The sequence below is a fragment of the Podarcis bocagei genome, assembly GCF_964188305.1.
Source record: "Podarcis bocagei genome assembly, chromosome: 15".
Taxonomy (NCBI): domain Eukaryota; kingdom Metazoa; phylum Chordata; class Lepidosauria; order Squamata; family Lacertidae; genus Podarcis; species Podarcis bocagei.
The window spans coordinates 43570203-43587182 of record NC_138141.1 but is presented as its reverse complement, the minus strand read 5'-3'; the positions used below and the strand labels follow the sequence as shown (position 1 = coordinate 43587182).

Below are 16980 nucleotides of genomic sequence, written 5' to 3'. Positions count from 1 at the left end.
AGAAGAAGCTACTTTGAAAAAACAAAAAATTCTACTAAGTTTCTAATTCAGGCAAATAGATGTAGAAAGCTTGTGCTATATTGTTCTATTTTGCATATATTTAGGCTTTGCTCTCTAATATGAAAATGGCTTAAGACAGCTGTGCCAATCTATCCACAACAGTTACTGGCCCACAGATGTTCTTTGCTAGCCTGCCTGCCTGCACACACCCCTCTGTTAGTTGTTTGTATCGTGTCAACAGCCTCAAGGTCAACAAATAATCACATCTTCATGCGACCTGGCAATTTAGGGATTTAGTTTTTTTAAAAGCAGGCAATGACCTTCCTCCTACCCAGGATGAACAAGCACCACTGTCCTACATCTGAGAAAGCACAGAGTTGGTGCTTCTGAATGTGGAGAAAGTAGAGGTAACCACCGTATGTCAGAGAGTAGAGAGGAAAGCTTCCATATCTGAAGATGTTACAGCTAGGAAGATTTAAGCTCTTGCATCAGGGCAACTTCCAGAAGGTGGTGAAAGGCAGGCTTTTTAAAGCATGGTTAGGCAACCTAGGGGCCGGATCTGGCCCAATGACCTTCTTAATCTGGCCCGCGGACGGTCCGGGAATCAGCATGTTTTTACATTAGTAGAATGTGTCCTTTTATTTAAAATGCATCTCTGGGTTATTTGTGGGGCATAGGAATTTGTTCATTTTTTCCCCTTCAAAATATAGTCCGGCCCCCCACAAGGTCTGAGGGACAGTGGACTAGCCCCCTGCTGAAAAAGTTTGCTGACCCCTGATTTCATAGAATCATAGAATCATAGAGTTGGAAGAGACCACAAGGGCCATCGAGTCCAACCCCCTGCCAAGCAGGAAACACAATCAGAGCACTCCTGACATATGGTTGTCAAGCCTCTGCTTAAAGACCTCCAAAGTAGGAGACTCCACCACACTCCTTGGCAGCAAATTCCACTGTCGAACAGCTCTTACTGTCAGGAAGTTCTTCCTAATGTTTAGGTGGAATCTTCTTTCTTGTAGTTTGGATCCATTGCTCCGTGTCCGCTTCTCTGGAGCAGCAGAAAACAACCTTTCTCCCTCCTCTATGTGACATCCTTTTATATATTTGAACATGGCTATCATATCACCCCTTAACCTCCTCTTCTCCAGGCTAAACATGCCCAGCTCCCTTAGCCGTTCCTCATAAGGCATCGTTTCCAGGCCTTTGACCATTTTGGTTGCCCTCCTCTGGACACGTTCCAGTTTGTCAGTGTCCTTCTTGAATTGTGGTGCCCAGAACTGGACACAGTACTCCAGGTGTGGTCTGACCAGAGCAGAATACAGTGGCACTATTACTTCCCTTGATCTAGATGCTATACTCCTATTGATGCAGCCCAGAATTGCATTGGCTTTTTTAGCTGCCGCGTCACACTGTTGGCTCATGTCAAGTTTGTGGTCAACCAAGACTCCTAGATCCTTTTCACGTGTACTGCTCTCAAGCCAGGTGTCACCCATCTTGTATTTGTGCCTCTCATTTTTTTTGCCCAAGTGTAATACTTTACATTTCTCCCTGTTAAAATTCATCTTGTTTGTTTTTGCCCAGTTCTCTAATCTGTCAAGGTCGTTTTGAAGTGTGATCCTGTCCTCTGGGGTGTTAGCCACCCCTCCCAGTTTGGTGTCATCTGCAAATTTGATCAGGATGCCCTTGAGTCCATCATCCAAGTCGTTGATAAAGATGTTGAATAAGACCGGGCCCAAAACAGAACCCTGTGGCACCCCACTAGTCACTCTTCTCCAGGATGAAGAGGAACCATTGATGAGCACCCTTTGGGTTCGGTCAGTCAGCCAGTTACAAATCCACTGAGTGGTAGCATAGTCAAGACCGCATTTTACCAGCTTCTTTACAAGAATATCATGGGGCACCTTGTCAAATGCCTTGCATTTAAAGGGTGCCAAGACCCATTGCACCCATATTATCACTTTTGCCCCCAGAAAGGTCAGAGGCAGCAAGGAAGAATTGCGCCTTTGCACACCCCACCACTGCCAGGTTTAAGGGGGTTTGCTGAAGATGCCATTTGCCTTGTCCACTGAAAGAGCCCAGGATGCCAAACATGTCAATGCCAAACCAATGAAAACTGTGACAAACAAGTCAAGCAATTGTGGATAACATCATCCTAAACCCCCCTAAAAGCAGCACCCTAGTCTTGAAATGGAGTCAAGGGGTGTTTGTGAGTGTCCTCCTTTCATTCTAGAAATCATTGCACCTGCACTCCGCAGCCTTCCTGGGTGTCTGTGCTTCATTTAAAGCCCAGAAGAAGTGATCGCCCTTTCAGCTCAGGGGACAGGAGGGGCAGCCAGGGAGGCTGCAAAAAAGATTTACTGGCAAGAAAAGCACACGCAGCAGCCTAGGCCCCTTGCAATGATATGTTTAGCTCTGCAGGGGTGGGGTGGAGGAATTCGCTTCAGTTCACTTATTGAGACAAAATTACCTTATTTACATGTTGTCTCGATGAGATGGTCCAAAGGAAAGCAGGTTTAATTGTCGTAAGCTGCCCTGTGACTTTAAGGTGAAGACAACAACAACAACTAATTAGATAGATAGATGATAGATAGATAGATATCTGGGGGAAAATGCTGATGAATTTTCATCAGGAGTTTCTTTTAATGCAACAACAAACCAGTGTGGAGAACTGAACTTAAGTTTGGAAAAACGAGAAACTAATAGAACCTGAAACTGTCAGGTTTCCCTTTCCCTAACCACTGCCTCAGAAATCATCTTAGCCACCCCAAATTTCACCACCTGCAAGTGGGGGGGGGGCAAAATGGGAAAGGACGATTTTGGCATGATGAAAACAGCACACAAATGGCAAGGTGTTGATTGGACTGTGAGAATGCCATCCGATTCAGCTGTTTAGGGGGATCCAGTGAACATAAAGAATCCTTCTCTGTGCTTCCCATCGCTGATGTCCCAGCAATGGACTGTCCCCCCTAATAGCAATGTAAGCATTGCTAAAACCCCTCCACAATAACCAGAGGAATGAAGACAGCAAGGATTTCCCTACCCAACTCGACAGACCAGATTTTTAATCATCTTCTGTCTCGTGGAAATGGCGCTGGACACCTGGGGACCCCACCCCAGTCCTTGCATGTTATGATGGTGATGAGTCCTGTCTGCCACTGGAAATGGGTTTGGCTCCACTTGAGCAGCCTTTTCACCTCTGACTAATGGTACCGCTGCTCACAGCCGGCCATGAGACAACAGTCCTTCTCTCTATGGAAAGCACACGATGCAGCCTCCATGTGGCCAGGGGCTGGGAAATCAACAGTCCATGCCGTGACGCTCACAGAGTCGCTAAGTGCTGCAGACCTATCGTATTTTTCGCTCCACAAGACACACTTTCCCCCTCCTAAAAAGTAAGGGGAAATGTGTGTGCGTCTTATGGAGCGAATGCAGGCGGGAGGCTCTGCTCAGCGCTCCCTTTAAAGAGCAGCGTAGAGCTCTTGCTGGCTTTTCCCCAAGGAGGGAGAAGGGCAGCCCGTCAGTCCCTTCTCTGTCCTCATGGGAAAGCCCCCAAGAGATGCACACACGCTCCGCACAGCTCTTTAAAGGCTGCCCTTCATCTCTTCCCCACCTCCCGGAAAATCCAGCAAGAGCGCACACAGGCTCTGCTCAGCGCTCCCTTTAAAGAGCTGTGAAGAGCATGTGTGAGGCTCTTGCTGGCTTTTCCCCAAGGAGGGAGAAGGGCAGCCCATCTTATGGTTGGGTGCATCCAGTGGCGTAGCGTGGGTTGTCAGCACCCGGGGCAGGGCAAGTAATTTGCGCCCCCAACCCGTGGATTTGCGCCCCCTAACTCGTGGATTTGCGCCCCCTAACCCTAACCCCCAGATGTTGCGCCCGGTGCGGCCAGCCCCCCTGCACCCCCCACGCTACACCACTGGGTGCATCTTATAGAGTGAAAAATACGGTATATACATAATGTAAGCCCTAGCAGCCCAGTACAAATGCTGAAATCCTGATGCCCTGCTCATGCTATTCCTCCATGCAATGTTGCTTCCTGCCTCCAGGTTCCGCCTGGTGATGTTTGGGAATGCTTGTGGTGCTGGAATTGCTGCTGAGGAATGAGATCTTCTTGGTTGAAAGAGATCCTTGTGCAACAGGGCTGTGATGCCCATGGTTGAGCTGGGACCTTGGTAAGGAGGCAGGCGCCCACCCACCCACACAAACCTCATTCAGCAATATGGAACTGCTCCATTTCGAAGAAATCTAGCAGAGGAATGTCTGTCCCACAGTGGGGATTGGTGCCCATTGGGACCGATGGGGCAGAAGGCAGGGAGCCCAACAGCAGGGGCAATTGCAGCCAGAGCAAACTCCGTCTAGTTTTGTGTCCATCTTCCTTCCTCTTGAGCTGTACAAGGAGCAACACTGGAAGCAGGGCATCAGCTCAACAGCAAATCTCTCCCCAGTTGTGATTCCCAGCACTTGGCATACTGCGGAAGGGGCAGCATAGCCACTGTGTCTAGTAGACACTGGCAGACGTGTCCTCAATTAATCTGTGTAGCCCCCTTTTGAAGCATTGGTGGACATCGCTGCCTCTTGCGAGAGCAACTTCCATTGTTGTATGAAGTACTTTCATCTTCAAACCTTCCATTATGTCAGACGGCCCAGGTTCTAGTAGTCTTGCCTCATCCTTGTTGCTTCAGTTCCTACCTTTGTTTCCAAGCTTCAGGCTCATGTGGGGATAATGATCCTGCCCTACCTTGCCAGGTTGTTGTGAGGATCAGTGTGCTACTGGCCACGAAACGCTTTCGACTTATTAAAACGCGCCCTCCGTCATTATTTGGATGGAAAACTAATTGTCTCTTGCCTGCACCTGAGGAATCCGACCGCAAGATAATTAGCCTGCTTTCTTTCACTGCAAATGATTCCTGGGTGTCAATAAAAGAAGAAGGGGGGTAAAAAACAAAGAAATCAAAATGATGAAAGCTCTCCGGATGGTTTTGAGATAATGTTCAGGTGTCTTTCCTTCGTCATCGTTATGACTCAACGTCTTTTGCATGGATAATTGGTGATGGTGGCGTCTTTCCCCAGCTCTGAGTAGCCAAGAAATTTGTGGTCTAGCAAGTTTGTCTCTTTTCGTAGCCAACCTGTGGATCCTGTGTAACTCAGCAGGCATTGAAAAGCACCTCAGTGCTATACTTATCCAGGGAAACTGCACCCAAGTCAGACGAGGGATGTGTCCCTGCCTCACGTTTTGGGGATTTATTTTAAGCTACGAGAGACGGGATATTTATTTAGTCCTTTCGCACCTTTGAGGGATGTCACAACAGGAACTGTAACAGCAACCAAGGATCTTTGGATTTCCCCTCCAGGTATTATCTGGACCAGTTTTCTTCCTAACTCTTGGCAGATGGGGATCCTTTAACCAAGGTGAGCCTTTGTGATTGTGTCGTAAACATCTTTGTTTTGAGCAGATATTCTCTTAAGGAGATTCTCTCCATCAGAAAAAAACAAGACAAAAACTCAGCAGGCTCTTGATATGCTAGATATGTTTTCATTTCTCTCCCATTTATTTTTTAAAGCTTGTGGGGTCAAAAGTGACTGCTCGGTTTTTTTCGTCGTCAGTCTAATCTCCATTTTTCATTTGACATTCTAATTTGTTTTGAGGCTTTGTCTGGGAGTAGTGATGAGTTTGGTTGCAGTTCTTGACTTTGCTGTAAGCAGCTGAGTGTATATGAATGTGCTCAAGGGTCCTAAGGACCAAATAGCGAGACATGCACCACAAAATTCATCATCTATTAGATTTCCCACCTGCCCTTCACCATTTAAAAACAGAACATTAAAACCTTTTAAAATAAATTACAGTCAAGGGAACAGTGTGGCCCCATCCTCCCCCCCCCTTAAACACTCAAGTGTCAAAAGCCGGGATAAAAAGTTAAATGTGAAGAAGGCATGGGGGTGGGAATTAGATGTTGTTAAAAGATGTGAGATGAGCTAAAAGTGGATTGGGTGGGGGGAAAAGAACTTTGAAAATAATCGGAACTGATTTTTTAAAAATCTTGGCAAAAATCCAGCCAGATTGTTTGCTTTCATACATGCTAGCTCCATAGATGCTGCGTTGTGTTTTATGGAAATCTAATTCGAACAGTCCTCTTAAAAGTAAAACCCCAAAGAATGCTCATGTACAAGCACCAGTGAAAAAGTGTGGGTGGGTGTGAAATAATGTGTGTTCTCCAGATGTGGAGATATAGCAGCCTTGCTGGTTTTACTCTTTCACTGGGGAAGAGTAGCAGATCAGCAGAATAAGGTAGCAGCTTCCTGTATTCCTGTTTAATCAACCCTTTATTCAAAACCATGAGGTCTAGAATCTTACTGTATAAGTCTAGAGCAGGGGTCCCCAGACGGGTCTGCGAGCTTCATTCAGGCAGTCCATGGCAGGCCTGTGAAAATACAACTGTAACTCATACAGTGCATTACAGTTGCGACAAATAGCTAGGGCTGCCATATGCCCTGAATTTCCGGGACATGTCCTGAAATTCACCTCCCAAAATGTCCTGGATTATTTTTCAGAAATTGGGCAAATGACATGGAAAACCAGCAATGGGGGTTAAATCCTGCCAAAAAAATCCTTTAAAAAAGCCTTTAAAAACTCAACAATTTGGCGGCCTTCCTGAAAAAAAGATCAACAACTTACTGAAATATGGCAAGCCTACAAATAGCAGACAAATCATTAACTGTGGTCTGTGGTCATTCAAATGAGGGGAAATGTCTGGGGACCACTGGTCTAGAGGAGGGGCCATAGCTCAGTGGTAGAACGTCTGCCTCACATGCAGATGGTAGCAGTACCTGTTTCCAGGTAGGGCTAGGCAACCACCCCTGTGAAATCCTGGATAGCAGCTGCCAGTCAGTGTAGACAATACTGAGCTGGATGGGGGCACAGGGGAGAAGAAGATGCCATTTCAAGGTCAAGGGTCAAAGGCCAGGGTGAAGAGGCGCATCTTCAGCATCCCACGTGATACAGTGGTACCTCAGGTTACATACTTAATTCGTTCTGGAGGTCCGTTCTTAACCTGAAACTGTTCTTAACCTGAAGCACCACTTTAGCTAATGGGGCCTCACTGCTGCCGCGCCGCTGGAGCACAATTTCTGTTCTCATCCTGAAGCAAAGTTCTTAACCTGAAGCACTATTTCTGGGTTAGCAGAGTCTGTATCCTGAAGTGTCTGTAACCTGAAGCATATGTAACCTGAGGTACCACTGTATTTGGGTGATGTGAAGGAGATAAGCAAGGATTTCGGACCCTCGGTTGTTTTAATAACGGCAGCAACCAAACGACTCTTTCTCCCACCCTGCCAAATCAATTGCTGAAAGTAAGAAAGCTGGTGAACGGAGGAGCATAACTAGGTCTCCATCCAATTCTGGTACTCCAAACAAAGCCCCAGGCCCAGAATGAGTCAATTCTAAGTTTCAAGGACACATTCTGGACAGGACAAAAACAAGGAGGAAGTGAGGGAGGGTCAGAGAGGGGTGTGGCTTGGGGAAAGAGGGTGTGGCCTGTGAGAGAGTCCCAAGGGCCGGACAGAAAGGCTTGGAGGGCCACATTTGGCATCCAGTTGGCCTGAGCTTCCCCACCCCTGGAGGAGTAGTATCTAGTATCTAGTTTGGTTCCCAGACTTGCAGCGTGGTGATATATCAATATGGCACAATCAACCAAGGGCCAACAGCTGCATACCCCAACAATTCAGGAGAAAACGTGTGGTTATTTATGCCTATTCTTCCTTTAACGCCTAAGGAATTGGGGAAAACATTTCCTTGCAAAGTCTAACACAGCCTTTAAATCAGGCTTCCTCAAACTCGGCCCTCCAGATGTTTTTTGGCCTACAACTCCCATGACCCCTAGCTAGCAGGACCAGTGGTCAGGGATGATGGGAACTGTAGTCTCAAAACATCTGGAGGGCCGAGTTTGAGGAAGCCTGATTTAAATGATGGTCCTCATGTCGCCAGTGTCTGCCTTTAGTTAAAAACAAAGCAATATGATGCTGGGAAGGGGGAATGACTGCCCATGTCAAGAAGGGGGAGTATATTCATGTTTGTGGGGGGCTGCCGGGGGTAAAGGAAAAGGGAGATCCTTCATTGAATACAATAAGGTGCAATTTTCCTATAGACCCTCCAATCACATCAGCGGATTTTGGAAGAGGAATTGAATGGGGCTTGTGTAGGCTTGGTAAATTGGTTCCCAAGTTTCAAGCCCCCAAGAGAGGTGGGGAAGTTGCTTAAAGAGGCTTCTGGATGTTGGGAAGTTTCTGGGACACTGGGAGGCTAAACATGTTGCTTTGGGACAAATAATACTGCTTATGGTTCTACACTCGTGGTTCATTGCAGGGATTTGAACTATATAGCCCATGCGGTCCCTTCCAATTCTATGATTCTATACTTTTGAGAGGGATGCGGGTGGCGTTGTGGGTTAAACCACAGAGCCTAGGACTTGCTGATCAGAAGGTCGGCAGTTCGAATCCCCGTGACAGGGTGAGCTCCCATTGCTCGGTCCCTGCTCCTGCCAACCTAGCAGTTCGAAAGAACATCAAAGTGCAAGTGGATAAATAGGTACCACTCCAGCGGGAAGGTAAACGGCGTTTCCGTGCACTGCTCTGGTTCGCCAGAAGTGGCTTAGTCCTGCTGGCCACATGATCCGGAAGCTGTACGCCGGCTCCCTCAGCCAATAAAGCGAGATGAGTGCCGCAACCCCAGAGTCGGTCACGACTGGACCTAATGGTCAGGGGTCCCTTTACCTTTACCTTTATACTTTTGAGAGTTGCTCACTCTGCTACACTTGCCAATGAGCAATTGTTTAAAAAAGACAACCTAAATCTCCAGGATTGTCATAATCTCAGAGATGTTGACTTTGTAAAGCCACAGAGAGCTTCTCACAACCTGTGGGAATATGCAAAATTACTTGAGGCTGGGGTGGGAGTGGAATTAAATTCTGTTCACACTGAAAGGCAAATGTTCACACTTTGTGAAACAATGCACAAACTGAAATGCAAAGATCCTTCGAAATGAACATTTCCCTTGAATTTTGCACCACAGTTCTCCAGCCCAGTGTCCAAAGATGTATATACTGAGGCAATTAGTGCATTAAAATAACATTCAGAATTACAAAAAATGCTAAAGATTTCCTTTAAGAGGAAACCAGAAGCTTATCTTCTGGGGATTACAGATTTGGATATCCCGCAGAAAATGAAGGGTATCTTTTTATATGCTACAGTAGCAGCTAGAGTTCTTGTTGCTACAAAATGGAAGAGTGATGAAATCCTCTCTTTTCATGAATGGATTCAAAAACTGACAGAATATGTGGTTAGATAGCCTATCAGAAAAAATAAAAAGCAAACCAAAACAGGAATTTGTTTCAAAATGGGAGGTCTTCAAAGTTTATATGCAAAATAATTATAACAGTTTAAACTCTGTTTCAGCATTTGAATAAGTTCCATAGTAGTGTTAAGAAAGATAAAGGAGCTAAGATAAATTAAGCATTAGTTAATCTATGATAAAAGTGTGTACTGGCAACAAGTAACATATAATTGAAACAGGGAATAGGCGGGAGGTTGGGTCTATAGTCCAAAGACCTTTTTTTGCTTTATAGTTTTGTAATTAATACAGTGGTACCACTGGTTGCGAATGGGATCCATTCCGGAGCCCCATTCGCAACATGAGCAGAACGCAAGCTGCGTCTGTGTGTGCGGAGGTCCCATTCACCACTTCTGCGCATGCACATGACGTCATTTTGCGTGTCTGCGCATGCGTGAGCGGCGAAACCAGGAAGTAAACCTTTCCGGTACTTCCAGGTCACCGCGGGACGCAACCTGAAAAGACATAACCTGAACCAAATGTAACAAGATGCATGACTGTATTGTGTTTATTTCTACTTTCATTTGTATTTTTGTTTTTTGGTGTAATAATAATATTAATAATAATAATAGGGGGCCGAGTTTCGCTGGGGTCGCAGAGGGCGTCTAAGTGCGATCTCATTGATGACTGCCAAGAGCTGGTTATTCCAGCTCTCGACAAGCTCATCTAATGAGCCGCCAGGGGGAAAGGGTCCTGCAAGATCTGACAGAATCCATCAGGATCCATCAGCCTCCATAGATGAACCCAAATAGGCTCTCCACCCAAGCGGCGGGGGGTCAATCCTGGCTTTCATAGCGTAGTGATCAGACCATGGCACTTCCACAGGGGAGGACATGATCACATGTATACCTGTGCCAAATATCAAATCCAGTGTGTGGTCTGCTTGGTGTGTAGGGCCCACAACAAACTGGGAGAGCCCTAGTGTCACCAGGTCCAGAGCCCATGAAGAGGGGGCGGCATCAGCATGGGCACTGAAGTCCCCCAAAACCAATCGGTTAGGGAACTCCAAGGCCCAACCGGCCACTGCCTCCAGTAGGCCTGACAGGGTGGCTGCTGGTGCGCTAGGTGGCCGGTACACCAGCCAAACAGCCTAGCTCTCCCTGGTGCCCCACACCAGGCCAACACATTCAATGCCAGAGATCAATGGCACTGGCAGAGCCCTGAAAGAGCAATCCTCACAGATTAACAACGCCATCCCTCTCCCCCGACCCACAGTCTGCGATTGGTGAAGGAAGGAGAAACCGAGGGGATGCCATCTCATGCAAGGTGACTGTTTCACCTTCACACACAAAGGTCTCCATCACGCAAGCCAGGTCAACCCCCTGCGAGGGGAAAAAGTCCCTCAGGGTGGCGGTTTTGCTGCCTATAGACCTGGCATTGCACAGCACCAATGACGGAGGTAGCTAATCCCTGCTCGCCCTACCTTCGTCCCTTGGGATGGGGTGCAGATTGGAAGGGGTTGGAGCATCTTTGTATCTCAAACCCCTTTGCCTACAATATCTGCCCTCACCGCCATACCTCCCTCGCCCCTCAACGGTGGTGATCCCAAGCCCCATGCCAATCTCCCTTGTAATGGAATATCTATTTAACGGTATATCATCCCTGGTCCAGGTCTCCTGAATCAAAAGAGTGTGATGTTGAGATAAAAAGTCAGTGAAGCTATTATCCCTGATAGATGCAGCCCATCAGGCTACATTCCAGGTGGGTGTTATGCTGGCCTGTTAGCTGTCAGTCCCTTTTTCCCTCATGGGATGGTTGGGGGGCTGTTAATTCCTTCTGTGCTTTTGGAAGAATTAGAGAGGCATGTGCTGCAAAGTGAGGACTGTTGGCTAGCAAAGAGCCAGCTTCCTGATCAGGGACCTCATTTGTCCTGTTCTGCCAGAGATGTAATGGGAACAGCTGGTCCTCCTGTGTAAGGGTAAATATCTGGGCACCAGTTGAGTCGTAGGTTCTGGAGGGATTGGGCAAAAGTCTGTGTGAGGCCTGAGTACTATTGTGAGATTTCAACTGTCTGTCGGTGACACGAGGTTCCTTGAAGGTTATTAGCATGGGAAGGTCAGTGCTATCAAACTCCCCCTCTTCATCACTCTCACTTGGGAAGGGATCGCACAGATGCACATGTGGCCTTCTTCAGGATGGAGAGCTGTTAGGTATATTTGAATGTTTTGATTCCAGCTCCAGTGTCCTTTTGTTTTGAGTTGAGATCTCAGACCTTATGCTTACTAATATCCTCTTGAATTCTTATACAGTGGTACCTCGGGTTAAGTACTTGATTTGTTCTGGGGGTCCGTTCTTAACCTGAAACTGTTCTTAACCTGAAGACCACTTTAGCTAATAGGGCCTCCTGCTGCCGCCGCGCCGCAGGAACATGATTTCTGTTCTCATCCTGAAGCAAAGTTCTTAACCCGAGGTACTATTTCTGGGTTAGTGGAGTCTGTAACCTGAAGCGTATGTAACCCGAGGTACCACTGTAGTTCTAAACTCAAGGTTTTATCCTCCCCCTTTGTGCAACTGACGTCTCTGTTGATAAATTTAGTTTCATTTTTGAAAATTGGCTTGGATTCCCTGCCAGAGATCAGCTGTCTCACTGTTTCATCCTTGAAGACCCTTATTGGGTAAAGGAAGTGAGTCCACCATAAGATGTTTTTTATCTGCATAAGTCGGGACAGGAGGGCAGGCTTACCGAAAGTCATAAGTAAGTGTTTGGTACTTCTTATGCTGGGCAGAAAATGGAAATTTTCCAGATCTACTTTTTGGTAGTGGCAGTTCAAAAGCGTCATAACTGACCTGTAAGGGCGTCATAACTGACCTGTAATTCGTCCATCTGTGCAAATTGTGGTGGATCTTGAGCACTATCTCATTCTTTTGAAGGACTTGGCAAGACCTTGTTACATCTGGGACTCAGGTTGGTGAAACACTGACACAACTGTGCCTTGTCCTCCTTTTAACCCTTTGAGAGTTTGTGGAGGAGCACATGTCCAAATTTTCCTCTGTATTGACTATTTTAATCAGACCATAGTTTCTGCAGACACCATGCAAATTTCTTGGTAAGGGTGTATGTCTGGAATCTGCTGAATATAAGCTCCTCTACTGTCTTGTTCTAATGAGAAGAGTGGGTCAGTGTTTGGGATAGGGGGAACCCCTTTTGTTCCTGTCCTCTGTGTCAGATCATCTTCCCTCCCTGAAAGGGGGGGGGCATTCCCATGGCTCCATTACTTACAATTTGTTCAGTTTCCTGGCTGGGGATGGCGGTGTTGGTTTTCAACTGCTTCTCTGCTTTAGAGGATTTGTGAGTCCCAATTATGCTGTTTGGGCTCTTCCTGCCTCGTTTTTCGCTTCCGGCAGTCATTCCAATAAAGTTTGCAGAGTTCTATCAAGCTAGAACCAAATCTTCACAACAATGTGTTAGTCCAAAGTTTTAGCCAGAAACAAAACTGCAAGTCAGTCACAGAGGCTGCAATCCGGCTTCAACGGGCGTCTAATTGTTGCGGTAAATCAAGTTGAGTAATAATAAAACAATAAAACAGTAAACTAAACAAGGATAGGCGATGAGGTAATAAGGCGACCAATAAAACTGGACCACCTGTTTAGGCTGTTGGCATTTGGGATGAACACAGGTGTATGTGGGGTTGAGGGGGTGGGAGGCGAGAGACCTGCAAATAAATGCACACTCACTCTTCGTGAGATCAAACAATTTGTTTGTTTTTAAATGGCACTACATTAATGCAGGTTAATTTTGTATGGACAGCAAAGTTGACCCACGGGATCCTCTCTTCCAGGACGATGATCAGAGATAGCAAGGAGATGGCTCCTCTCATGGGAAGCAAGAAAGCAAATCCGCCGGGGACCCCGCCGACAGCTCCCCAAGAGAAGAAAAGGTAAGGAGCAGCATCAGGCAAAATGCTGCAAAGGCAGCCAATGGGCGTCTTTGATATTTGTATTGTTTGCCTTTTTCAGAAACATAATGGGCATCTGTTTGGCCCCTGTGAGAACAGGATGCTGGACTAGATGGGCTACTGGCCTGATCCAGCGGGCTGCTCTTATGAAAAAGGCAAGTCACGCTCTCTTCTCAAACAGCAGGTCGCCTTCGTAAATTTGCACTCAAGCTTCTGCAGATCTAGGGACGCGGGTGGCGCTGTGGGTTAAACCACAGAGCCTAGAGCTTGCCGATCAGAAGGTTCGGCGGTTCGAATCCCCGCGATGGGGTGAGCTCCCATTGCTCGGTCCCTGCTCCTGCCAACCTAGCAGTTCAAAAGCACGTCAAAGTGCAAGTAGGTAAATAGGTACCACTCCAGCGGGAAGGTAAACGGCGTTTCCGTGCGCTGCTCTGGTTCGCCATAAGCGGCTGAGTCACGCTGGCCACATGACCCGGAAGCTGTCTGCGGATAAACGCTGGCTCCCTCGGCCTATAGAGCGAGATGAGTGTGCAACCCCAGAGTCGGTCATGACTGGACCTAATGGTCGGGGTTTCTTTTACCTTTACCTTTCTGCAGATCTAGGCTCCATCACTAGGAACAGAACTTCCCAAACTTTTCATGTTGGTGACACACTTTTTAGACATGCGTCATTTCGTGACACAGTAATTCAGTTTTACTAGCAAACCGGAGTTTGAACTAACCCCTTTCCAGCCCTGGGAGGAGCGTGGGGAGCATTCACGCCTACACACAGCAGCCGACACACTAACGTGTCGCAACACACAGTTTGGAAAGCTCTGATTGGAAATCTCACAAGATGAATTGGCAACGCATTTCCAAGGACCGGTGTAATTTTTAGAGTTGAAGTTACACAACCTTATAGTTCCCTTGGGGGACTCTTGCTATATCACACCCCATTCCATGCCCCTTCTTCCCCTAGCCACACCCCACACCCTCCTCTAGCGATTTTGACTAGCTGAAAATGTGTCCTTGAATTCTGATAATGCCTCTCGTCTGCTTGGGTGGAGGGGTGTGTGTGTGTGTGTGTGTGTGTGTGTGTGTGTGTGTGTGTGTGTAAATGTGAGACTAGGGCTGTGAGAGCCTAGGTTTCAATCCATACTCAGCCCCAAAGCTCACTGAGTGATGGGACAAATTTTTTAATTCAGCTTAACCTACCTCACAGGGATGTTGTGAGGTTGAAGGCTGGGAAGCATCACAAATTCCTTGGAGGAAGGGTTATGGTATCAATGCAATCAACAGGAATGCTTTAAACTCTGCCTTCTGCCATGGATGCTTTAGTTGACATTCCTCCCCTGCAGGGGGTTAGATTAGATGACTCTTGGCGTCCCTGCCAACTCTATGATTCTATGAAAATATACGGTGCTGCCATTTTGGGTGGGAGCTCTGTGCTGAGTCTTTTCCTCTCCCCACAGCAAATGGGATACTGACACTCCCCACTTGTTCCCCTGCTCCTGCTTCTGGCAGGGGAAAGGTGCACATTTCTCATGTAATGATGTCAGGATACAGGGTATGTTGAATATGGCAGTGTTCTTCAGGCCCCAGATGTCGCTGGACTACAACTCCCATCACCCCTGACCACCAGCTAAGCTGGCTGGGGACGATGGGAGCTGTGGTCCAGACAACATCTGAGTTGGCCCCCATAACCACCAAACTGAAGAACACTGAAATATAGTATGGCTTTTGGATGAACTGGACACACGGCTGCTGTTTCAAGCAGCAAATCCATGGGTGGCGATGGCGATGGCTTTCAAAATGTGCAAAGTTCCACTTTCAGAAGCAAAGGCCTACGAAACCCACTGCTGGAGGGCGGTGGTGATGGGCATATAAATGAGCTGAACCATGGCAGAGCGACCTCTTGTAGTTAGGGTTTCTACAACACACTCACCTCAAAGGCCGTGTTTTTTCAGCGGAAACAGTTCCACGCGCTCAGAGGTGACACGCCAGACACTGAGGAACCCCACGAAGCCTGCAGAGGGACAAGGCAGCCCTCGAAAGTTGACCAACCCAGTAGCCGCATGGTAAATGTTCCATTTATTTATCACACGTGTAAACCCCACCTGTCCTCTGAGGTGCACACATGGAGTTTCTTTTTCAGCACACCCCAGTTATCGTCACAACAGTCTAGTGAGGTAGGCTAGGTCAAGAGAGAGAGAGAGAGAGAGAGAGAGAGAGAGAGAGAGAGGGAGAGAGAGACTGGACCATGGTCACTCAGGCCACATTCATGCTAGTTTAAACCATCACAGCTTCCCCCGAAGAGCTGTAGAGTGATGTTATCAGTGTTATTTTTCTAGAAAAAGAGGTGCCCAAACTCATGATGAGAGCTTGTTCTCTCTTGTTCTCTTATCATGGCAATGGCGCTCACCTGAGAGGTGTCAGAACTGAGTTCCGGCTGGAAAAAAGCCCTGTTTTTTTATGAGACCTCCCAAATCCCATAATTCTCTCTGAAGACGGATTGATAGTTAAACCGAGCTGGGAATGGTAGCTCTGTGAAGGGAAAGGGGTTTCTCATTAACAACTCTCAGCACCCTCTCAGATCCCAAAATCATTTAGGGGAAGCTTTTAAATCTACAGTATGGTGTGAAGGTGGTCCCTGTACCTCCAACACAGTCTGTGATGCCACATAAGATCTCTGTAGCCATGATGGTTCTGTGATTCAAGAGGGCCTTCTGCACATGCTCAGAGTATTCTCCTTCTTTTTAAAAATCAGGGTTAACCAACAGGAATGCAGAAGCAGTTGTAAAGAAAGGAATGGCAGCTGAAGTAGGGGAGATGAGGAAGAGAAATGTGATTTGTGTGGTTCATAACTGAAGTTGTACACATGACAGCACAAAGCATGAGGGTGTAAGATGGGTGTAACTCCAGGGTCTAAAATTACCTAGCTGCACCACTTGGTAGAGCACATGGCTTTCCATGCAAAACATTGGAAGTTCAATCCCTGGCATTGCCAGTTAAAAAGGGGTCTGGTGACAGGTGATGAGGGAAACCCAATTTCTGCCCGACACCCTGGAGAGCAGCTGCCAGTCAGAGCAGGTGATAATGGGCTAGATGCAGAAATTGCTTGACCTAAAGTGACACACAGCTGAAGGCTGCTTCCTGTGTTCCTGACATCCTTTGCTCTCTTCAGGTCTCAGCCTTCCTTCCTTCCTTCCTTCCTTCCTTCCTTCCTTCCTTCCTTCCTTCCTCCCTCCCTCCCTCCCTCCCTCCCTCCCTCCCTCCCTTTCTGGTTTAATTAAATTTGTATATAACTTCCCTTTAAAAGGTTCCATAGTGATTTACAAGCCACAAAAAATAGATGTTCGATTTTAAACAGATTTAATGTGTTTAAACAATCCGTTTAACAAGATTTATTTCATTCCATTTATGAATTGCTACATCTTTACCTCACCTTGTCCTCCAAGGAGCTCTGGCTTACATGGTCCTCCCCCTTCTTGTTTAATCCCCCCTGCGAAGTAAGTTTGGCAGAGATGCAGTGAGTGGCTCAAGGTCACCCAGTGAGTTTCATGGCTGAGTGGGCATTTAGACCCTGGTCTCCCAGGTCCTCGTCGGACACCCTAGACACCACACCACAATAAGTAATATCATTGGCACTGCCTGAACACCCAAGAAAACAAAACAAGTGTTTGGCTAGCATTGAAACAATGATGATGTTGGTGCCAGGTGGGCCTTCCT

At 47.1% G+C, this 16980-nt stretch overlaps 1 protein-coding gene across 8 annotated transcripts in view; it reads left to right on the top strand.

Annotated features, from left to right (window-relative positions):
- The first annotated feature begins 4900 nt into the window (after positions 1-4900).
- TRPV3 (transient receptor potential cation channel subfamily V member 3) overlaps positions 4901-16980 on the top strand; it is a 35660-nt gene continuing 23580 nt past the window's right edge. For 5 of the 8 annotated variants that reach the window (XM_081172027.1, XM_081172026.1, XM_081172025.1 and 2 more), the window contains exons 1-3: positions 4901-5403; positions 13156-13254; positions 15219-15329. In XM_081172027.1, coding sequence (XP_081028153.1) covers positions 13160-13254; positions 15219-15329 — 206 coding nt within the window. In that variant the 5' untranslated portion in view covers positions 4901-5403; positions 13156-13159. Of the gene's footprint in view, positions 5404-13105; positions 13255-15218; positions 15330-16980 lie in introns of all 8 variants that reach the window. The other 3 variants (XM_081172030.1, XM_081172029.1, XM_081172024.1) reach the window with 2 other exon arrangements.